Consider the following 25,500-nt stretch of genomic DNA (forward strand, 5'->3'; position numbering starts at 1 on the left):
CTACTAACACTTGCAATTATTTTACTCATCTTTTCAACGGTGTGAGGATTATATTAGGGCAATTCTCCTGGGTTTTACTTTATAAAGGAACATTGAAACATTTGAAAACGGAGTTAAGCATTTCAACTTTTGGTCTGGTACCCCAATTTCAATTACCATCTCACTTGCGAGTGACTGGATATTAATTTATTGGTACCACTAACAGCATTCATATACGACCAGAATTTCTTTCGTCTTGTGAATGATCATTTGACAGTATTCTGCACAGTAGTCATTAAAGGCTTCAAGCATTGCTCTCTTGACAGCTAAACTACTGTATGTAGTACTCCAGAAGAAGAAGAAGAAGAAGAAGAAGAAGAACTCATTTACACGGTCACTAGAATCAGATTCATTTTTGAAGATCTTACCGGAAAGGCAGCTAATGCCTGTAGCAATGTCCGATATTGTTGATTGTGCAGAAAAATGATCTTGAACCGTCTCTGCACAAGCCACCAACAGTCTCTTGGCTCAAAGGGAGTATCACTTTGTCTCAAACTCTCTAAGCACCATCCCAGATATAAACATTATAACTCATATACTATAAAAAAAATCTACAATGTCGAGGTCATTAAGGCGGAGCCCTTTATCAGTTAGACAAAGATGGGCAGAAAATCCTCTGTGCCCTTGTTGGGTGACTCATTCCTGCAGAGGCCTAAAGAGATTCTGGGGCACCATCGGAAATTTGAATCAGGACAACCAGACTGATTTAAACTGTTTTTTTTTTCCTAAATTAGAGTATTAATCACGGGTTAGTTCCCGATGTGACTATTTCGAGACATCTTAATAATACTTGAACATTTTAACAAAATTCAAAAAGCAGACGTCTTATACTTTTCTTAATCAAACGCAGAATTTATTTTAATTTCGAAAGAGCATTTTCGTGGTCATATCAACAAACAGTACCGCTAAGATGAGCGAGCAGGAAAAATAAAAAGTACGAAACACGTGTCTTTCAAATCAAGGAGTGATTCATTTATTACATACTTTTTCGTAATTTTCAGTTTTGTCTTTGCGCCTGTTCCCAACTACGTACTATTTTCGTAATTGGTGGATAAATTAGTAATCAGCTACATCAATAACACACATTTATGTAATTTAAAAACGGAAGTATCATTACATCTGAGGTGTTTTCCCCGACACGAAGAACTGAAAACAGATTCGTATTTTGGTCAGCTTTGCGGGATTTAGGACCACTGCGCCTGGTGACAATTATTGAAATTTGTACAGACTGTAAAGGACTTGGGCAGCAAGTGGGATTGATAGCAGTTCCATACGAATACTGTTGTTCAGTAATATACATCTGTCACCGAATTAAGAATCTGGTTGTTATTATTGCGTGTTTATTAGGTTTCTTTCGGAAAAGTTGTCTTAGTTCTAATTAGAGCAAACTCTATGTCTACAGCAATCGCAATACTGAATCAAAGACTAAACGAGAGCACAGAAAGGTTGTAAGACCAGAATCGCATTTAGGAGGAGCTGTGTTCGAATCATGGCCCGCAGTGGTTTTCCTATATCATTTCAGGACAATACCGTGGAAGTTCCTTCGGCAACACTGAAACACGGCACACCACTGCTATAGAGCAGCTAATTCCCGGGGACCTGGGCTTTTATATTTCCTCCGACCAGCTCATTCACTACGTCTTTACATTTTTCCGTCGTTCATGTTTTTTCGAATTACCGCTTATCTGCTTCTAACAACACAGCTAAATGATCTCTTTGGCAGTGGGTTTTCTGTAATTCGTGAACTGCAGGAGAGCGAGACTGCGGCGGACGAAGCGGTTCTTCGGTAAGCTAGGAGCCCGGAAGCGGCTTGCATCATTCTATTTCCGACGGGAGACAGGGCAGACCCGCGCCTAGATGTCGGGAGGAAGGAAGACACAGCCAGGCGCGACGCAGCCCGATACGGCACATTCCATGTCAACCCACGCGCTCGCTGTAGAGCCTGATTAGGACAATCAGAGCGAGGACACACGCAAGCAACAAAAGTGGCAACATATGTTTACACAAAATTATTTTTCGCAATTGCGGCATCCTCTAACCACATTTTCTGAAGTGTTCTTTCATTATAATCGCTTCTAAGACGACGCTTGAAAATACGTCAGAGGAGTTGCTTCCACTCTGGGAATCATGGTCGATTTTAAAATATCGCTGCACTTGCATTTGCCGCTGACACATTGTTCTCTGTAGTCACTCATGTGTCGGTGTATCTAATCTTCATTCCCTCCGAAAAATGAGTTTAGGGCCCATATCTACTGTGTGTAGAACAGTGGGTTTCAATTACAAGGATCACTTCGCCATTTAAATGCTCGCCGCTTGGCTCCCCCCCCCCCCCCCCCGCATACTTTTAACACTGAAATAGCCTCGTCAAACAGGAAACTATACTTAAGGATGAGAGAGGAGATCACAAACTTCCCAGAACGAAAAATACACAGGCACAAAGCCCTGCATCAAACCAGTTGTACTGTTGCTACACTCTCTTTCATACAGAATAAGATGGTACTGAAATATTCTGCAAACTGAGAGCTCACACTTTCATAAATTCCTCTAGCCTGTATATGCATAATGAAGCTTGAGAAATGGTCTTCTTGAGAAAAAAGGTAAGACATACTAACGTAAGACTAAGCTCGACAGGAACGCAATGATTACAAAATTACGTCGTCTAAAACACAAAACGTTTACTGACGTGACTGCAACTAGTGATCTCACAATTATTTTGTAGCTGGAAAAAAATGCGTAACATTTCCTGTAGAAAAAAACTATATGTTATATGGCAACACATACAACAAGAACCGGCAGCTGCTTTCCACGCCTCACCCCTGAACTGTCTACAAGTACATGCATCAGCAATCCACGGTGACTTGCAGAGAACATAGACCCACAGATTCTCATTTACAATTGGTTCTTTTCAATTATGTACTTTTTATAAGCAAAAGGTTTTTAGCAGAAAACTTTTCTTGCATGAGAATGTCATACTCTAGTAAGTCGAATCGAGTTCACACTTTTTTTATCTTCATCAGATAGATATTATAGTAGGCAATAGAATGATTTACATATAACAGCTACAGAACAGGTGCCGTTAGGACCCAACGAAAAAAATCACACTGAAAGCGGACAACATGCACACCGAACACAAATGACTATCCAAAGGTAAGCTAAGAGGGGAAAAAGAATTTTGAGATTTCTCCTCTTTAATATAGTGTACTCAGCGAATTACTAAATGTCGCACGGAGTCTTTGGTCCACATATTACGTAAAAGGAGACAAGTAATGAGTGTGCAATGATACGCTGAAGTTTTTGCTTTACGTTGTATTTTTGTGCAAATGAATTATTCAATTGCTCTGGGCAGAGCGTATAAAAACGTTATGCTGACATTTATTTACGAGGAATATTGTAACCAAAGGTACGAAATATGTTAGTGCACATTATCTGCGATTTGTTTACAAATCGCTTCATACTGTATCACACATTCCTTGGATGGTTCATTTGTTTTGCATCATGTAATTTAGTACAATCATTTTTTATTATGATGCGCTTTGTACTTACCAATAAAATGAGTCTGTCATTAGGTATTGCAATATCAAAGCACCGTACAAACAAAACTGTCACGTTATTTCACTCACTTCGACACGGAAAATGTAGTACCACTGTCCCCAATTGCTACAAATAATACGTCACGTCTGACCATCGGCCATTTTAATGTTACAGACAGTCGAAAGCTTAACTCAGTAGTCAGTTGAGGTACTGAAAATAGATAACATGAGAGTGACTAAAGAAACGTTAATCTGTTTCAAAAAAATTCCCTCACGCAACTTGTGTACAGGCTAATAAATTGCAGATGATCTGAAGAATTTGGAAATTTAGTTGACGCTCTCAGATGCTGTTGTAGAATGGCATTAGCTACTGATTATTCTCCACAATTAATAAAATGCAAGAGGTATCTTACTTTTAAGTTCCAACTTTTAACTGACTTATGCTTTATAGCTACTGTCCGTTCAAAAGTTTTGAGTATTTTGTTTTCGGAGCCAAAGCAGGACTTGCACAGATAAAAAGTAAAGTTAAATGTTTGCTTCGTTGCAAGTTTTTTCTTTCTTTTTTGTTGTTGTTGCATGTTCATGAAGTCAGTTATTTGTGCATCGTTACAGCTCATAAAATTAAAGTGTTCCAACTTTTAAATAAAGGTACATCAAAAAACTTCTTTCAGATGCCATATAGATACCCCTATCTCCCGAAAATTGATTGAAGAAACTCAAGTTTCATATTCTGGCGAAGAGGTTATCTGTGTGAGGACACTGAAATGTTCATCGTGCAGTTTCAGTTAGTATCAAAGTTTTTCGATGTATTCGTGCTATATTTTAAGTGTGAATTTTTCTTAGACTTGAACGTGCAGCGATTCAGCATTTTCCCATAGAACATATTAAGATTATGGCGTATCGGCCTACCTTAACTGTCATTGCAGCCATGTAATACTCTCATTTTCCATTTTCATTCGCATACTTGTGTTATTTATAAAGCAGTGACGATTCAAGACAGGCATCAGAATTCCCATGCTCGTTACACTAATTTTACTGTTATGTTAGAAGCAGAGTTCCTCAGTAGTAATAACATATTTGTAGCTAGTGAAAATATATTTGTATAGTTAAACAAAAAAAGAAAAAGAAATGTTTATGAAGCATCTGGATTTCTTACTGTGCCAACTGTAAGACAGCAAGAAGCAGTAGTCCACAGTAACTTCAGTGTAGATTTTGTAAGGGATTCTGACAGGAAAAATGATCCGTAAAACATATTTTGGCCCTACAATTTGATTTCACTAATTAACTTTCCAACACGGTTGGATAAAGACAGTAGGTCTGTAATTGACAACGTTTTTTTCAGGCACTCAAAGCTAGAAAATAAATATTTACACAATGACAGATGCTCTCTCAGATCATGATGCACAGTTAGTTAGTATAAGTAACATAGTTGCCGTACAGTACGGAAACTCCCCCAGTAGAAATCAGAATAATTAATGACTAAGAATAGCTTATAGGAGAGGAAATTTATAATGAACCAAATGCTAACATAAAATTTAAGCTATTCCATATGAATTCATATCCTTATTTGAAAACAGGTTTTCACATAATAATCTAATCAGAAAGGACCTTAGGCAGCCACATAAAAAACCATAGATTACTAAAGGGATTAAGGTTTCTTGTCAAAGGAAAGGGGGAATGTATCTTTTGACAAGAACAGGTAGAGATTCTTCAGTAGTTGCACACTACAAAACTACTCAAAATCACTTAAAAAGGTTATAAAAAAATCAAGGATCATGCCCTTAAGCAGCCACATAATAAGATAACTGAATGGAAGGGCTATAAATGATGAATCGCAGGGAAAAATGTACTTAATAATAATTTCATAAATATAGTAGGAAGCATAGGGACAAACAGTTCAAGAGAGAAATCACAGCAGTATGTTGAAAAAGTGACTCTCATAGAATCCAATTGTGTTAATGTATCACCAACGTTGCCTTCTGAAATTAAGAAAATTACACATTCTGTCAGAAAATCTTATCTGATTTTGATGGTGTTTCCAATAGAGTACTAAAGATTTGTTCCCATATAATAAGCCCAGTCTTATCCGAAATAAGTAGCACATCGCTTGCTCAAGCATATTTCCAGAGAGACTAAAATATGCATTGTTAAACTCCTTTTTGAGAAAGGTGATAAAGAGAGATGTCAATAACTATTGACCTGTTTCACTGGTGAAATCTTTTTCCAAAATTTTTGAGAATAGCAAGCATAATATCCTCATCAAATCACAATTTGGGTCTGAGAAGGGTTGCTCTACTGAGAATGCCATTTACATGTTCACTCACCAGATTGTACAACCGTGAAATAATAAAATAGAGCTGATTGGTATTTTCTGCAGTGCATCTAAGGCATATGGGCATGAGAAAAACAGTATGCCCATAGATAAAGTGAAGTTTTATGGCATTGATGGTATAACCAACTGATGGATAATGTCGTATGTAACCAAAAGAAAGTAGAACATTGTACTTAGTTAATTCAGCCAATATAGTAAGGAGACATGATTCTGACTGGAGAGAAATCACATATGGGGTTCTCCAAGGCTCAATCTTAGGTCCACTCCTGTTCCTCATGTATGTGAACGATCTTGCTTCCAGTATACAACAAGCAGAATTAGTTCTTTTTCAGATGACACTAGTTTTGTAATCAATCTAAGCATACATACAGAAAAAGAAGAAATGGTAAACAAATTTCTTAAAAGTATCATTGACTGATTTTCTGTGAATGGTCTCGCCCTCAGTTTTAAAAGACACAACATACTCAGTTATGCACGTCTGTGGGTACTAAACCAATGATAAATATCACTCGCAGTGAGGAAATAATAAGTAGAGTAGAAATTTCAAAATTCTTGTGCGTCTACATTGATGAAAATTGAAATTGGAAAAAGCAAATTATGGAAATCCTAAAACAACATAGTTTAACCACATTTGCACTTAGAATCATTGCAAGTCTTGGGGAGAGGCAAATCACTGAGTTTACATAATTTGCATATTTTCATTCAGTAGTGTCATATGGAATAATGTTTTGGGGTAACTCATCTTTAAGAGAGAAAATCTAGTAATATGTGTTGGTCAGCCACAATAATCCTTCTAGACATCTGTTTAAGGAGGTGGCCATTCTGATTACTGCTTCATAATATATTTATTCTCTCATGAAGTTTATTGTAAATAATCCACTATGGTTCAAAAGGAACAATGCTGTATATAATTACAGCACCACGAAGAAGGATGACTTTCATTACTCCACCATAAAGTTGTCGTTAGCCCAAAAAGAGAAAAACAATGCGACGACAAAAAGTTTTGATAACTTATGCAGGAATATAAAACTTCTGACAGATAGCAAAGTATAATCAGAAAACAAGTAGAAAGTTTCTCCTTGACAACTCCTATTCTGAAGAAGAATTTCTATTGTGGTAATGTGTAAAAGTGGTGAGTAGGAATTACATCTCTGTATCTTTTCTCTTTTTTAAAAAAATGTGAAATGAATCATTCCACATCATTACAATCTATCGTGCAAAATGATCCATGAAACATGGAATTAAATTAGTAATTTAAAGTAGAAAAGCAGATACTATGTTGGTCCTACATCTGGAGCTTTTGCTGAAGGATAATTCACAGAAGAACATGATTCTAAAATATATTCTTTATTCTCACATAGGTAAAGACCTGTTATAAAATGAAGAAATTACTTCTTAAAATGTTGATTAATAAATGTGTCAACCTAAAGAACACACCATTGATGCCAAACTCATCTGGGAAGAGCATGTCAATCAAGTCTAACAGATCTCACAAGTGTCCTACCTCGTGGAAACTTATATGGTAAAATTTTGAAAGTAAAAAAGAAGAGAGTGTCCATGTAATATGCAAGGCTGGTCCTAAAGAGCACTGTCTCCCTCTTTTTACCGGAGTTACTATTTTAACAGTGCTAAATATGTGTATCTGTTAGTGTACACTTTTTGTACAGAACAACATTAAAGGATGTGAGAGAATCAATTTATGAACAAGACATTAGAAATAAGACAAACATTGAAATCGTAAGTTACAGGCTAGCAATAACAGGAAAGTGTCATAATGTAAATGCCCTCAAAATTTTAACAAGTTTTCCTCTTGCTCCTCAATCCTTGCCAGTTAACAAATTCAGATGAAAATTATATGATTAGCTAACAAAAAAATCAACATCTGTGATATGGGCAATGTTAATATTAATATTTAAGATTATAACTGTATATAAGATAGGCTATTTAATTTGTACATGTAATACGAACATTAATTTTAAAACTGTTATTGGAACTGTAACTTCACTATCACTGAAAAAAAAATCTGTATGTGGTCAACAGCAAACAGAAATATAATTTGAATGAGCTACACTGTATAATGAATGTTTTTCATTCATTGTTACAGTGATGAGGTAAAACTTCAATGAAACAGACATAACTGATAGTCTTTCTAAATGATTTGTATATTTTGGATGCAGCTTACACTACCCCAAACTCAATATGGTGCTGAAAAAGCTGTATTTGTTGTTTGTTTACTACTCTCCATGTACTCCATTAATACATTTGAAATGCTTGCCAGACAGTATGATGAGATATTTACCCATACCATTTGTGGACACAGTGTCTGCAGAATGCCCTCATTCAAACTGTTATCGCTTTAGTTTTTCATTTTAGAATGGTGTGTGTTCATGTCAGTAGAAAATTCATAACTTTCACAATGGAGGTTAGTTCTTACAATTTTCTAAGTAGAATTTTGGGCGTGTTTGGCAGTGAGTGTCTAAAAGTTCATATTTATCACCATTACAGCTATCTCCTAACAGTTAAACAAACCTGTGGCCATTAATGGTGCTTTTGACATGCTGGTGTCTTCAATTATACAAACATACAGATCCTATACACTTAAGCCAACTTTATATATAGTCCTTACAAATTTTTACAAACTTACACCTGACAGTAGCTTACCAATGAATATAAGGTTTGCATTTGTAGAGGCCATACTTATGTGATAAATGCTAGTGGTAATTCCATATATATATATATATATATATATATATATATATATAAAACAGAGATGATGTGACTTACCAAATGAAAGTGTTGGCAGGTCGACAGACACACAAACATATACACAAAATTCAAGCTTTCGCAACAAACTGTTGCCTCATCAGGAAAGAGGGAAGGAGAGGGAAAGACGAAAGGATGTGGGTTTTAAGGGAGAGGGTAAGGAGTCATTCCAATCCCGGGAGCGGAAAGACTTACCTTAGGGGGAAAAAAGGACGGGTATACACTCGCACACACACATATATCCATCCACACATATACAGACACAAGCAGACATATTTAAAGACAAAGGGTTTGGGCAGAGATGTCAGTCGAGGCAGAAGTGCAGAGGCAAAGATGTTGTTGAATGACAGGTGATGTGTGAGTGGCAGCAACTTGAAATTAGTGGAGATTGAGGCCTGGTGGATAACGGGAAGAGAGGATATACTGAAGAGCAAGTTCCCATCTCCGGAGCTCGGACAGGTTGGTGTTAGTGGGAAGTATCCAGATAACCCGGACGGTGTAACACTGTGCCAAGATGTGCTGGCCGTGCACCAAGGCATGTTTAGCCACAGGGTGATCCTCATTACCAACAAACACTGTCTGCCTGTGTCCATTCATGCGAATGGACAGTTTGTTGCTGGTCATTCCCATATAGAATGTGTCACAGTGTAGGCAGGTCAGTTGGTAAATCACGTGGGTGCTTTCACACGTGGCTCTGCCTTTGATCGAGTACAATCCGCCGTCCACCTAACCTTCGTAACCTCTTAGTTCATCCCTATGAAATCCCCAAACCACCTTCCCTACCTTCTGGCTCCTACCCTTGTAACTGCCCCCGGTGTAAAACCTGGCCCATGCACCCTCCCACCACCACCTACTCCAGTCCTGTAATTTGGAAGGTGTACACATTTGAAATGCCACTGCATTTCGTGTAACTTTCTTTCATTTAACATTCAGAAAATAATTGTCCAATTTTTTTCTGTTTCTATTTTTCATTTAATTATTCCCAGTAATGGATCTTATTTTCTGGAGAGTCAGAACATTAGTGAGGGCAAACAAATTTTGTTCTATATAGTTTTACAACAGATCAACACATTTAAGCACATCAGTTTGGCGATGATGAAACTCGTGTCACAAGCATAATAGCACATTCTAACTGAAGGTTTCATTGTAACTGTAACGGAAAACTTCAGGGGTTTTTCCCAAAAACTGCCAAAGTATGTGTGTATAATCCACAAATTGGATAATTCACAGTATTTTCTTCAGCAGACGTCACTCCATTACAGACTAAAAAGAAAAGAGTCATGAAATCCATTAAATTATGGCCATCCACAAGTTTGGTGGGTAAATAAGCATTATAAAACAATTCCTTAACTCTTAGTAATTTGTGATTATACAGGGTGGTCCATTGATCATGACCGGGCCAAATATCTCACGAAATAAGCATCAAACGAAAAAACTACAAAAAACGAAACTTGTCTAGCTTGAAGGGGGAAACCAGATGGCACTAGGGTTGGCCCGCTAGATGGCGCTGCCACAGGTCAAACAGATATCAACTGTGGGCTTTTCTTCTCTCTCTCTCTCTCTCTCTCTCTCTTTTAAATAGGAACCCCCATTTTCTATTACATATTCGTGTAGTATGTAAAGAAATACAAATGTTTTAGTTGGACCACTTTTTTTGCTTTCCATCCTTGCCGCGTTTCTCAGCTCTGCCGTAGTCTATACTGACGGTTCGATGGTTTCTGGTCAAGTTGGTTATGCTGTTGCTTTTGGGGAACAATCTGAACAATGCTCATTGCTGGATGGCTGCAGTGTTTTCACTGCGGAGAGCTTTTAGCCATCTCTGGCGCCCTAGATTCTATGCGCTCCTGCCCAGGTGAGTCATTTGTTATATGTAGTGTCTTCCTGTGTGCTTTACGAGCTATTGACTAGTGTTTTCCTCGCTCTTATCTGGTGATGCCATTGCAGCTCCTCCGTGGTTTTTATTTGGACTCCGGGTCATGTCGGCATCCCGGGTAATGAATGTGTTGACACTCTGGCCAAACAGGCTATCAGTGCACTGCCCTGGAGACTGGCATTCTGAAATTTGATCTCTAGTCAGTATTGCGGCGAAAAGTCCTTGGTACTTAGGGTGATGAATGGCACACCCTGCCTTCCCCTAACAAACTTCGGGTCATCAAGGAGATTACAGGTGTGTGGCGCTCCTCCTTGCGAGCCTCACGCAAAGACTCAGTTGTTCTCTGCAGGCTACACATTGGCCACACCTGGCTGACGCACGGTCATTTATTGCGCCGCGAGTACCCCCACCTCTGTGTCGCTGTGGATCAGCGTTGACAGTGATCCACATCTTGTGGGCCACTCCGCTTTTAACTGCGCTCAGGCAGATGTTTCTGCTGCCTGATACACTACCTGCAATTTTAACAGATGACGCTGCAATGCCAAGCTTAGTTTTGAGTTTTCTTCTCGCAGGGGGCTTTTATCGCTCAATCTGAGGGTCTATCTTTTTATTGTGTTGAGTCTGGCCTTTGGCCTACGGTTTTAGTTTGGGGTTTTTAGTGTGTCTCTTGGTGGTTGGCTTTTCCTTCTTTTTTGTTTCTATGGTCAGCCAGCCACTGTAACACTCTGTGTGTTTTTAATTCCTCTTTTCTGGTCTTTGTCTATGTCTTTCTTGCTCTGTGTCATCCCTTGTCATCTCCGTTCCTTGTTTTTCTTCCTTATGGTTGTTTCTTGGTTGTGGAAAAAGGGACCGATGGCCTTTGTTGTCTGGGCCCTTCAACTCCCACAAACCAACCAACCGGTTTGATGCAGCTCTCCATGGTATTCTATCCTGTGCAAGCTTTTTCATCTCCAAATAACTACTGCAACCTAAATCCTTCTGAATCTGTTTAGCATATTCATCTCTTGGTCTCTCACTACAACTTTTACCCTCCACGATTCCCTCCAGTGCTCCCTTGATGCTTCAGAACGTGTCCTACCAGCTGATCCCTTCTTCTAGTCAACCAGTGCCACAAATTCCTCTTCTCCTCAATTCTATTCGGTACCTCCTCATTAGTTACATGATCTGCCCATCTAATCTTCAGCATTCTTCTGTACCACAAGACACTTCTTGTCTAAACTATTTATCGTCCATGTTTCACCTCCATAAATGACTACACTCCATACAAATAATTTCAGAAAAGACTTCCTGACACTTAAATCTATAAATGTTAACAAATTTCTCTTCTTCAGAAACGCTTTTCTTGCCATAGCCAGTTTACATTTTATATTCTCTCTACTCCGACCATCATGAGTTATTTTGCTCCCCAAATAGCAAAACTCATTTACTACTTTAATTGTCTCATTTCGTAATCTAATACTCTCAGCACCACCTGATTTAATTTGACTGCATTCCATTATCCTCGTTTTGCTTTTGTTGATCTTCATCTTATATCCTCCTTTCAAGACACTGTCCATTCCATTCAGCTGCTCTTCCAGGTCCTTGCTGTCTCTGACAGAATTGCAGTGTCGTCGGCAAACCTCAAAGCCTTTATTTCTTCTCCATGAATTTTAATTCCTACTCCAAATTATTCTTTTGTTTCCTTTACTGCTTACTCAGTATACTGATTGAATAACATTGGGGATAGGCATAAGGGATACCGATCATAAAATTTTTGGACTTTTCTATCATCCACCCGTTAAATGAGAATGTGCTTCTCATATCACTACAGAAAATTGAAAAATCCAAAAGTATTTCTACAAATGTGCTGTGCATAACAGAGTATCATTTGCAAGTCATAGAAATTTAATAAATGCATCTGCATGTGATACGAGTTAATATACATTTTCTGTAGGTCTAATATAATGAAAAGGGCAAGTAATCAGTATACACAAATAATGCCAGGCCATAGACCTAAATTAGTACTGATACTGCTTTGAGCAGCTCTTACGGTGCTGTACTTCAGTAATATTCCTAGAAACATGCAAGGTAGCAGTTCCGATAATGTACTGGCCCCCTACAATAAATGTTTCAAATTACATGAATTTGCGGAATTAATTGTGAAGTCACTGTTTATGGAGATTTCAACATTGCTTGTATTGTGGGTAGTACTGTTCGAAGGCACTTGGAATTACTGTTATCCAGATTTGCATCATTCTCCATAGTAACAACACAGCAATATTAATACATAGTATAAAGTCACTTGATAATTCATTTCAAAATCCAACTGCTTTTCAAGAAACAGTTGTAAGCTTCATACTGTATTGTTACTGTGGCCATGATGGCCAAATGATGGCAATAAAGCATCTCCAACAATCAGGTTTAGCTAAGAAGGAAAAACTACCATTTGACAGAAGCATAAATATTAATTACTTGCACTATTCAGAGAGAATGTAATGAACTAACAATGGCAAGAAATTTACTGTAGACACACATTATTATTATTGTTGTTGTTGTTGTTGTTGCTGTTGTTGTTGTGGTCTTCACTTCGAAGACTGGTTTGATGTAACTCACCGTGCTACTCTATCCTGTGCAACCCTCATCTCCAAATAACTACTACAACCTACATGTCTCTGAATCTGCTTACTATATTCATCTCTTGATCTTCCTCTTTGATTTTACCTCCCTCCCCCCCCCCCCCCTCCCCCCAAACTTCAGTATTTCATTACTTCATCATTAGTTACATGATCAACTCACGTAATCTTCAGCGTTCTGCTGTAGCACCACATTTCTCTTTTTGTCTAAACTGTTTATCATCCATGTTTCAATTCCCTACATTACTACACTCCAGACAAACACCTTCAGAAAATACTTCCTGACATAAGTCATATTTTATGTTAAAAAATTCTGTTCTTCAGAAATGCTTTTCTTTCCATTGCCAGTCTACATTTGATATCCTCTCTACTTCGGCTGTCAGCAGTTACTCTGCTAACCAAATAAAAAATAAAAAAAATGATTCACCTAGCCCCTACTACTGTAAGTGTCTTGTTTTCTAATCTGGTTTCCTTAGCATCATCTGATTTAATTTGACTACATTCCATTATACTTGTTTTTGGTTTTGTTGATGTTCATCTAATAGGTTCCTTTCAATGCACTGTCCATTCAGTTCATCTGCCTTTCCAAGTTCTTTGCTGTCTCTGACAGGAGTACAATGCCATTGGTGAACCTCAAAGTTTTTATTTCTTCTCCCTGAACTTTAATGTCTACTCCAAATTTTTCTTTCGTTTTCTTTTCTGCTTGCTCAATGTGCAGTTTGAATGACATTGGAGATGGGCTATAACCATGTCTCAGTCCCTTCTCAACCATTGCTTCCCTTTCATGCACCTCAACTCTTATAACAAGTTGTAAATAGCCTTTCACCCTCTGTATTTTATCCCTGCTACCTTCAGAATTTCAAAGAAATGATTTCTTTCAGCATTGTCAAAAGGTTTCTCTAAGTCTACAAATGCTATAAATTTGGGTTTGACTTTTCTTAACCTATCTTTTAAGATAAGTTGTAGGGTTAGTATAGCCTCACGTATTCCTACATTTCTCCAGATAATTACAGGAACATAGTAGATAACAAACAGTTTTTTTCTAAAAATAACAATACTATGAATCCAGTTTTCATTAACAACTGGTCAGAGACAATTACAGAACAAGCCAAGAGGTAAGGTGGTTAGCGTCTGGACTCGAAGTACATTGTGCCAAGAAGAGAAAGCTAATCAAGAGTTAAAAGAGGCACTGCAAGAAATATTGCAAGTGTCAATACTGTCATCAAAAATGCTAAAACACTATGCAAAAAATTTAAACAACAAAGTAGATATAATTTGGAGGGTTATTAGGTGTGGAAGGTATAAACTTGGTAAGAAAAGTGATATTCAGATCCTTGATGACAGTAGCAGTGAGACAAATGATGTTAGGCTCAAATAAGTTGCCACTAAATCCAGTGAACTTTTCCTAAGGCCCTCGTTACTCAATAAATGATCTTTGCTAGCTATCTTTTATAAAAGCTATTTTGTAAAATCTATGACTTTGTACAAAGGTACTCTTATAAAGGTTAGAGTGTGGTCCCAGCTTTATAAAAGATTTGTCAAAGAATTTTGGCAATGTAATGTTCCGGAAACAGCGATCGTGTGAGACCCAACTCACTTTATTTGTTCATGAGACCCAGAAAATATTAGATACAGGCTCCCAGGCAGATGCTATTTTCCTCGACTTCCGGAAGGCGTTAGATACAGTTCCGCACTGTCGCCTAATAAACAAAGTAAGAGCCTACGGAATATCAGACCAGCTGTGTGGCTGAATTGAAGAGTTTTTAACAAACAGACCACAGCATGTTGTTATTAATGGAGAGACGTCTACAGACGTTAAAGTAACCTCTGGCGTGCCACAGGGAAGTGTTATGGGACCATTGCTTTTCACAATATATATAAATGACCTAGTAGATAGTGTCGGAAGTTCCATGCGGCTTTTCGCAGATGATGCTGTAGGATACAGAGAAGTTGCAGCATTAGAAAATTGTGGCGAAATGCAGGAAGATCTGCAGCGGATAGGCACTTGGTGCAGGGAGTGGCAACTGACCCTTAACATAGACAAATGTAATGTATTGCGAATACATAGAAAGAAGGATCCTTTACTGTATGATTATATGATAGCGGAACAAACACTGGTAGCAGTCTCTTCTGTAAAATATCTGGGAATATGCGTGCGGAACGATTTGAAGTGGAATGATCATATAAAATTAATTGTTGGTAAGGCGGGTACCAGGTTGAGATTCATTGGGAGAGTCCTTAGAAAATGTAGTCCATCAACAAAGGAGGTGGCTTACAAAACACTCTTTCGACCTATACTTGAGTATTGCTCATCAGTGTGGGATCCGTACCAGATCGGGTTGACGGAGGAGATAGAGAAGATCCAAAGAAGAGCGGCGCGTTTCGTCACAGGGTTATTTGGTAACCGTGATAGCGTTACGGAGATGTTTAGCAAACTCAAGTGGCAGACTCTGCAAGAGAGGCGCTCTGCATCGCGGTGTAGCTTGCTGTCCAGGTTTCGAGAGGGTGCGTTTCTGGATGAGGTATCGAATATATTGCTTCCCCCTACTTATACCTCCCGAGGAGATCACGAATGTAAAATTAGAGAGATTCAAGCGCGCACGGAGGCTTTCAGACAGTCGTTCTTCCTGCGAACCGTACGCGACTGGAACAGAGAAGGGAGGTAATGACAGTGGCCCATAAAGTGCCCTCCGCCACACATCGTTGGGTGGCATGCGGAGTATAAATGTAGATGTAGATAACAGCTGAAAACACGAGGACAAAAACATAAAGAAAAGGACCATCATAAGCAGAACCTTTACACAATTAGAGAGAAATTGCATACTCCATTGACCAAACGAGGTTGTATAGTTGACAATGTAATGCGGGCCTGACAGCAGCTGAAAACATGAGGACAAAAATATAAAGAAAAGGACCATCATAAGCAGATCCATTAGACAATTAGAGATGAATTGCATAGTCCATTGACCGAATGAAGTTGTGCAGTGGTTAGCACACTGGACTCATATTTGGGAGAACGACGGTTCAAAGCTGCGCCTGGCCATCCTGATTTAGGTTTTTCATGATTTCCCAAAATTGCTTCAGGCAAATGCCGGGATGGTTCCTTTGAAGGGCACAGCTGATTCCTTCCCCATCCTTCCCTAATCTGGTGGGACCGATGACCTGTCTGTCTGGTCCCTTCCCCGAGATCAACCATCCAACTAACCATACTCCATCACCAGACTTCAGCTTTCGGCAGGGGGCAGAGGGGGGGGGGGGGGGAACACTGTTAAAAAGATCAAAAAGCTCATCACCATATCTGTGACATTCTTCCAGATGGTGAGTGTCACAGATTTTGACTGGGTGTGTGTTTGGTAAACCCAGAGCTCCTGAGCTATGGTTTTGTGTCCACCGCCAGTCTCCTTCAATCGTAAGTTCTGTGCAAGTTTCAGCCCACAACGGTATATTGGTGAAACAGGGAGTAGGGATCTGCCTAGTCCACAAGAATGATACAAACCCTATTTCTTCTAAAACTACATATAATTTTAATAATAAATAAAAATAAAACAACAACACAACCTCAGGATAATGCTAGGTGCCAATGGGAAGGACAGCTGTCATTAGTGGGCAGCCTCTGGGACACCTGAAGAGCCATACCAAGGCGATTCTGCATCTCTGACACAACTACCAAGGCTGCACTGTCCTCTGCCCCCTCCATAAAACTATATTTCAACACCTTTTTTCTACATTCAGATAAATGCATACGAATGACGTCCATATCAGCATGACAGGCAGGCATAACAGAAACAACTGTCCAGTGATATATGATACAGAAGTATATGGGTAAATATTAAGAATTGCAATTAGCAGATAAACTTCAGAATTTTGATGCTTTGGTGAATGTTAGGCCTTTCACTGACATTGAAATAACAGAACTGCATTATACACATATGAGCCAAACCATTATGACCACTGCTGATCGCAAGACTGAATGGCAGCTGGTGACATATGAGCACATGATGATACGAACAAATATAAGCGGAGCAGAGGCGAATAATACAGGCTGCAAATGAGGAAATCCGCTAACATAGGCAACTGAAGAGGGCGGATTGTTATGGCAATTAGCAGCTAGGAAACAGTGAAGCTGTTTAGCTCTTTATATGCTACTGCCATGAGTGTCAGTGGAAAATTGTTGAAGGATGGTGAAACCACGAACAGGCAAGGTTGTGTTGGATTTCCATGCGTCTTCGCAGAATGTTATGGACAAAGGCTTGCCTGCTCTATAAACCAGCAAAGTTGATGACTTGTAGTTGATACAGCTATAGTGTACTATACTAATGCAGCCACAAGTGCTTGGGAATTCTCTATTGTTCAACATGGGGACTCTGTATGGGATGACCCAAAAATGTCCCCATGTTAACCCAATGAAAACATCTGTTCCCATATTGACCCAATGAAAATATCAATTATGAGTGCAGTGGGCACGGGGTCACTGAGACTGGACCACAGATCAAAAGCTGGTCAGATGAATCACGTTTCTTTATTCACCAGGTTCACGATTGTATCCAGATACCCCATCATCCAGACGAATGGGTGCTCGAAACATGCACTGCGCCACAGTCACAGGGCATTGGGGCACTATTATGGTCTGGGGGACATTCAGCTGGGTTACCACAGGACCAGTGGTAGTAATCGAAGACACTATGACAGCTTTGGACTATGTGAACATTATTGTGGACCACCTACATCCCTTCATGCTTGATGTGATGGTATCTTTCAGCTGGATAACTGTCAATGTCACAAACCCTGAATAGTGCTATGGTTGTTAGAGGAGCCATGTTTTGGCCACCAGATTCACCTGATCTGAATTTGGTGGAATACATCCATTGGACACCAACTGTACACCAACAAACCACTGGGTTGCATTTTATGGTAATGGTGTGACCAATGCTTAGACATTTGGTGCCAGACACCTCCAGAAGTCTACCAAAGACTTAATGAATCCATGTTATGCAGAATTGTTGCATAATGCACCTCAGACATGGGCCAACATGCAACAACCATGTAATCAAAATATTCTAGCTCATCAGTATTCATAAGTGAGGGATGTGAAATCCTTGAGCAGTGCAACTGATGAGCAATGGCAGAGCATATGTTTGTTTACAGGATGGTTCATCTTATTGTTAGATGAATGGAATTTAGCTGTCTATAGGCACAACTACTAACAATTCCACAACATTATTAGTCAGCCACAGAAGGCTTATTCTTGAATTGTTGCAGATCATACCAACTGCAACTGGGGATAGCAAAATCTCTGGTCAAATGTGCAAGTATATTGCATATTTGCTTCTATCTTTTTTCCTTGCTTCCTATTATCATCAGGTCTCGCTCCAGTCAGCAAAAATTGGAAGCCTTTCATCAAATAGCATATTTGCTTCAGCACCTGGTCACCCATGTCTGAAATCCTACAACACTGTAGTGAAGTAGCAGCAAGAACTCCATCACTGAACTCAAGCAAGCTGTGTAGGCGGCAGCTGTGTGAGTTAAGCACATTGTCTCACTGACCACGTTAGTGACTGACATCCGTTTGGCTGTAGTCATTTCTTTATGGTGCTATTTGGATGAAATGACACTGTGATAATAGCGTGCATTTAGAGTCATGGGCTGAGTGAAAGGCTTCCTCAGTTAGGCAGAAGATAAGAACAAGGGGTAGATGTACTGGCATATCTAACCTGATTAGTTCTTAAATTGTCTTTTTTTCTTGTTTTTTATGTCAGTTTTTGCACTCCTTCTGTGCTTATGCCCTAGTAGCGGCCTATGTTGTCACACCCTTGGTATCAGCGTGGACATCTGGCTCACCCATACCATATAAGGCTTACCCAGCCAAGTGAAACATTGTCTGGTTGGACCAGTGCACCATAGCTGCTCGTGGGGTGCCAGTTTTGCCTATCCTAAGAAATGCTCCAAGGAGATTCATAGACGTCTGGTGAGCTTTCACATCTTTAGTGGCTAGCTCACCAGAATATGGGAAAACCAATTAAATGCATAAATAGTAATGGATAACATTTTAACATTTGTATCTAAATGTGAATGTAGTAAAAGAAAGAGAGGGAGTGCCCCCATTTTACATTCAAAAAGTATTAGTGGCAGTGACAAAAGACCTCGTATGTGCAAAAGCAAGGATACTCTCTTCACTGAAAGACCAACATCTCAGCAAGTGGAACATCTTAGATGTAAGTTTCTGGGTGAATATGCTGTCATTGCCAAGATACAAAGTGTACTTATCTGTGAGAAAGACGTCATGTCCTGCAGAATATTATGACAAGGTAAGTGAACATCAAAAGCAAAGGTCTAAGGCAGGCGTTACAGAGGTGAGGAACATAATGGAAAGAGTAAATTGTGTGTTACAGAGGTGAGAAACATAATGGCAAGAGGAAACAGTGAGCTGGACAAAAATATTTATCACAAAAGTTTATTAATCAAGTAATTAATTTCAGTCAAAGATGACCATCTTCAGACCTGAGCAAATCCAACATACTTCACAATTTTTGTCAGCGTGCATATAGGTGATAAGCACCATTGGGTATGAAGATGGTCATCATTGACCAGGATTAATTACCTGATTAATTAACTTTTGTGGACTATGACTAGAATTTATAACCAAATAATTATTTCCTGGATCACTATGAAATCTTCTTGTGAATATATCACAGAAAAATAGCTGCCTTTGTTGAAACTTTTGAATCACCAATTCTGCCCAAATGTATCAAGGCAGGTTTTCTCCTCATGCCCAGACACTCAGATCACATGTGTTGTTACAAATGTCATTGTCATGAGCACATTATCCTCATCTTTGAGGGTCAAGCAACATGTGGTGAAGCAGCCCTTTAGAAGAAATCACATCCTCTTTCTATCTGATCTTTGTAAACTGCTCGAGAAATCATGGTGCTTGAGACTGACAATGCATGTGTTCAATGAAATGAAAAGGTATACAGGGGAAAAAAAGAGGCAAGCTTACGAGAGGTTGCCCTCCTATTTTTACAACTTTTTTCTTGCAGAGGCAATGAAAACAGCTCCAAAAGCTAAAGTCTCCACTCAGACTCAATCTAGTAACTCCAGCATGAATAACCTTGTGTGCAAGTCCACCTGTAAGTTCATACTTGTACAAAAAAATAAAAATGTAAAATCAGTGCAGGATACAGAAAATACTAATTCCCTGGGAAGTCACAAAAGATTACACAAGTAGCATACATTATGCAACACTAACATCAATATTAAAAGAAGAACAGAGGGAGAAAATGAACAAGGAAGATAGGTCTGTAGCCCCCAAATGATCCTATGAAAATTTTGTTGAACAGGCTAATGACGACCCACCTACTGTAGCAATGGAACTGTATGTCTGTTAGAGGGTAGCAAAAGTCCCTCTATCCATTACAAATTCTAACCAGATGTAAAGGAAAGGGGGGAGAACCGACAAACCTCACCAAATGAATGGTTCCCATTCTGCAGTAGACCATAAAAGGATTCATGGTTCATATGGAGAACCTGAGGCTCATATTACAGTGTAACATCTATATCTGCAGGAATCTCACTTCATAGAGTCTCACTTCAACACTATGGTGAGGACTTCTAAATACCACAGAAAGGGCAACCTCATTGGGGAGAGGGCTAAAGATGGTGTTGCTATAATCGTCAACTACGCATGTTCTTGATATCTAATTCCATTGGGAGACATGTGCACCACAACCATATTATTGTCAATATATTTTGGATAAATGGCAGCATTGGTCATAAATACTGAAATCCTTTATTTTATGGATCGACTTCAGACACCGTGTGACCACCTTCAATGCAAATTATTCAAACCTTGTAGGTCTGGTCATACGTGAAGTATGCTAGCGGTAAGACACATTCAATGCCTTCTCTGCATGATAGCAGTGGAGACACTATCAAGGACAATGCTTCCAAAGCAGAATTACTAAACAGAGCCTTCTGAAATGCCATCACAAAAGAAGACGAAGTAAATATTCCAGAATTCGAATCAAGAACAGCTGCCAACATGACTAGCGTAGAAATAGATATCCTCGGAGTAGTAAAGCAACTTAAATCACTTAATAAAAGCAAGTCTTCTGGTTCAGACCTAACTAATTAGGTTCCTTTTAGAGTATGCTGATGCGATAGCTCCAACTTACCAATCATATACAACTGTTCGCTCGACAAAAGATCCGTACTCAAAGACTGGAAAGTCGCACAGGTCACACTAATATTCAAGAAGGGTAGTAGGAGTAATCCACTAAATTACAGGCTCATATCATTAACGTCAATATGCAGCAGGATTTTTGAACATATATTGTGTTCAAACATTATGAATTACCTTGACGACAATGATCTATTGACACACAGTCAGCACAGTTTTGGAAAATATCATTCTTGTGAAACACAACTAGCTCTTTACTCACATGAAGTGTTGAGTGCTATCGACAAGGGATTTCAAATTAATTCTGTATTTCTGGATTTCCAGAAGGCCTTTGGCACTGTAACACGCAAGTGGCTTGTAGTGAAATTGTGCCTCAGTTATGTGATTGGGTTCATGATTTCCTATCAGAGAGGTCACAGTTCGTAGTAATTGATGGAAAGTCATTGAGTAAAACAGAAATGATTTCTGGCTTTCTCCAAGGTAGTCTTATTGGCCCTTTGCTGTTCCTTATCTGTATAAACGATTAGGAGACAAACTGAGCAGCCATCTTGGATTGTTTGCAGATGACAGTGTTGTTTATTGATTAGTAAAGTTCCAGTAGATCAAAACAAATTGCAAAATGATTTAGAAAAGATACATGTATGGTGCAAAAATTGGCAGTTGACCCTAAATAATGAAAAGTGTGAGGTCATCCACATGAGTGCTAAAAGGAACCCATTAAACTTCAGTTACATAATAAATCAGTGACATCTAAATGCCGTAAATTCAACTAGATACCAAGGAATTACAATTACGGGCAACTTAAATTGGAAGGAACACAGATAACATTGTTGGGAAGGCTAACCAAAGACTGCATTTTATTGGCGGGACACTTAGGAACTGTAACAGATCTACTAAGGAGACTGCCTACACAACACTTGTCTGTCCTCTTTTAGAATACTGCTGTGTGGTATGGGATCCATGCCAGATAGGATTGACAGAGTACATCGAAAAAGTTCAGAGAAGGGCAGCATGTTTTGTATTATCACAAAATAGGGGAGAGAGTGTCACTGAAATGATACAGGATTTGGGATGGACATAATTAAAACAAAGGTGTTATTCATTGCAGAGGAATCTTCTCACAAAATTCCAATCACCAGCTTTTTCCTCTGAATGCGTAAATATTTTGTTGACACTGATCTACACAGGGAGAAACAATTACCTTGATAAAATAAGGGAAATCAGAACTCATACAGAAAGATATAGGTGTTCTTTATTTCTGCACGCTATACGAGATTGGAATAATAGAGAATTGAGAAGGTGGTTCAATGAACCCTCTGCCAGGAACTTAAATGTGATTTGCAAAGTGTGCATGTAGATGTAGATGTCTGTATCCTAATAGCACAACATTTTCTGTAAGGTGTAACATGTACTGAGATGATTACTTCCAGCAGATATCTTGACTTTTACTGCAAACATAATTTTTAAAATTACTGAACTGTCTACCTTGTAACCTTAACAGTTGCTGATACGATGTACAGTGATCTTGTACTTTCACAGCCAACTAGCAAAGCTCAGTCCGGCTTGCAAGCAATTGGTGTAATAGTGCACATGCCACATATAGTGATATGCTGTCTGTATCTGCTGCCTAGTGATGAGCTAGACACACAGGCTGTCGACCTCGTCATAACACATCTCCTCCCCAACCATTCCTCTCCTGTGTAGACCTAACTGCACATAAAGTATTGTGGGCATCTGTCACTTGTCAACAGGGTAGAGCTATTGAGTGTGCCATACAAAAAAAAATTCTTATGTCTTCTGAAGAAGGAGCAGAGCACCCACTTCAACATTACTACAAGGTCATTCTCCACCAGGGATCCATAAATATGCTCTTCCAGCCGTGCTAACAACCCTCAGTGGGAGGGGACAGACTACTTGCACTCCACTGCACACTTCCCAATCAGTATACGACTAGGAGTCAACCAGTGCCCAGAAGGAAGCTACCAATATGGGTAGTCAGCAGAGTTAACTGGACACTGCACAGGCAACTGGTTGTAAACAAACATTGTGATAGTGCCAAGGACTAAGTGTATTGCATTATGACTGATCCACAGAACTAATGATATATCCATTCCAATCAGTGTGTCATCCTGAAGACTGTATGTCCATGGGTGGAATGCTGCTCTGCAATTTGGGGCAGGCATGTTGTTATGCAGTAGTTTAAGTGCCAACCAGCAGCAGAGAGCCTCACAGAATTTCAGATAGTGAGTGCAAAAGCAGTTTAATTATTAAGGAAATGGCTTGTTGTATGGATTCTGTAGATCATTCCATTAAGCCTACATTAGAATGAGAGGCCATTAGGAAAATTTCTTTGAAAGGTTCCCAGTGTCTTGTATAATAAGCAGTAGTGCTCATAACCCTCAGTATCGCCCTACTTGACTGCTGATGACTTTTGCCATGACTAGTATTATTCTAGTGTGGGTGTCTCTGGACATCAACTACAAGGTGCCATATGAAAGGTGCAGGTATGGGCCCCCTCACCCATGGCTTTATGGCTTTCAGTTTTTAGCCACCAAGACTCGCGTCAAGCACATCTGTTGGTGTCATACCATTCACCCACAACCAGAACATTACCTTGACTACCAACTGCTCAATGTGGTGCAGACTTTAGGAGTGGTCTTCGATGCTCAGCTGTCATATATTCCCGATCTTTAAGTGAAAGTGCTGGTTGCACGTTAATACACTTCACTGCCTGGGTAACACCAGCTGGAGTGCAGAACACAATACCCTTCTGCAGCTTTATGAAGCCCTGTTACAATCCTGTCTTGATTATGGGAGTCTATGGTTCGGCATCACCCTCAGCATTGTGGATAATGGATCGGATACACTTCTGTGGTGTTTGACCTATGAAAGGAGCTTTTGGGTTAGCCCTGTGAACAGCTTATTCATGGAGGTTGGGATCCCTCCATTGCAGATCAGGCACCATAGACAGCCTGACAATTATGCTACACACATTTGCAGCTCCGCTAAGCATCTGAACTACCGTCTCCTCTATCCAAACATGGAAGTCCATCTCCTGCAACAGCAGCCCAGGTCAGGGATCACGATTGCAGTTCTCATCTGGTCCCTGCTTTATGAACTCCAGTCATTTCCTTTACCACCCCTCCCCTGGGCCCACTCGTTTACAGCTCCGTGATGCATCTGTTGGCCACAGCTTCATCTTGACCTATTACAAGGTCCAAAAGATTCATTTGATCCCAAGGCCCTCCGCCACCAATTTTTCTCAATCCTTGGCCCATCTTCAGAAGTAGTCTATACTGATGGTTCAATGGTTGATTGTCACAAAGGCTTTGCTTATATTCGCACTGGACATACTGAACTGTGGTCATTGGTGGATGGCTGTAGTGTTTTCTCTATGGAGCTGGTAGCCGTCACTCGTGCTCTTCAGCATATCTGCTCCTGCAGTGGTGAGTCCTTTCCCATCAGCAGTGACTCCTTGAGCAGTCTGCAAGCTCTCAACCAGTATTACCCTCACCATCCCTTGGCCATTGCTTTCCAGCATTCTTTGTATGCATTTGAACAGTGTGGATGCTCAGTGACTTTCATCTGAACACTGGACCACATCAGTATCCCAGGGAATTAATTTGCTGACAGCATGGTCAAACTGGCTACCAGTAAGCCAACTCTTGAGACTGGTATTCTGGAAACAGACCTCCGATTGGTATTATGCCATTAAGTTTCAGGAATCTAGATTACATACTTTCTCACTCGGACTTCACCAAACAAATTATGGATGATAAAGGAGACTACAAATCTGTGGAGGTCCTCCAGATAGATGTCTTGGAAGGACTCTATACCGTCTTTTGAAGGTTCCGCGCTCACCATACTCAGCTGACTCATGGTCATCTCCTCTGTCATGAGGTCCCACTCACTGTCATTGTGGTTCCCATTTGACAGTGGTCCACATTTTGCTGGACTGTCCCAATCTAACCGCTCTGCAGTGGACTCTTAATCTCCCTGACTTGCTACCCCTGGTATTAGGAGACGACGCCTCAGCAGCTGTCTTAGTGTTACATTTTATTCATGAAGGGGGCTTTTACTGCTATCTGTATGGGAGGGCCATGTAGCCTTATAAGTCAATTGAGGGTTTGGCAGAATGCTCTGCGCAGACCAGGGTGTGGCTGTCTGGGCTTGGT

General features: G+C 39.7%; 2 protein-coding genes across 5 annotated transcripts in view; one reads left to right on the forward strand and one right to left on the reverse strand.

The window, feature by feature from the left end:
* The window catches only part of LOC126199372 (tyrosine-protein kinase CSK), a 222,405-nt gene extending 218,662 nt beyond the window's left edge, over nucleotides 1–3,743 (reverse strand). The window contains exon 1 of the mRNA XM_049936280.1: nucleotides 3,583–3,743. The gene's annotated coding sequence lies outside the window, so the exon portion shown is untranslated. The remainder of the gene's footprint in view (nucleotides 1–3,582) is intronic.
* Nucleotides 3,744–3,749: 6 nt separating this feature from the next.
* The window catches only part of LOC126199373 (protein FAM169B-like), an 89,555-nt gene continuing 67,804 nt past the window's right edge, over nucleotides 3,750–25,500 (forward strand). For 2 of the 4 annotated variants that reach the window (XM_049936285.1, XM_049936283.1), the window contains exons 1-2: nucleotides 3,750–3,973; nucleotides 4,241–4,353. In XM_049936285.1, the coding sequence (XP_049792242.1) occupies nucleotides 3,927–3,973; nucleotides 4,241–4,353 (160 nt within the window). In that variant the 5' untranslated portion in view covers nucleotides 3,750–3,926. Of the gene's footprint in view, nucleotides 4,089–4,240; nucleotides 4,354–25,500 lie in introns of all 4 variants that reach the window. The other 2 variants (XM_049936282.1, XM_049936284.1) reach the window with 2 other exon arrangements.

Source organism: Schistocerca nitens, chromosome 8, assembly GCF_023898315.1.
Source record: "Schistocerca nitens isolate TAMUIC-IGC-003100 chromosome 8, iqSchNite1.1, whole genome shotgun sequence".
Taxonomy (NCBI): Eukaryota; Metazoa; Arthropoda; class Insecta; order Orthoptera; family Acrididae; genus Schistocerca; species Schistocerca nitens.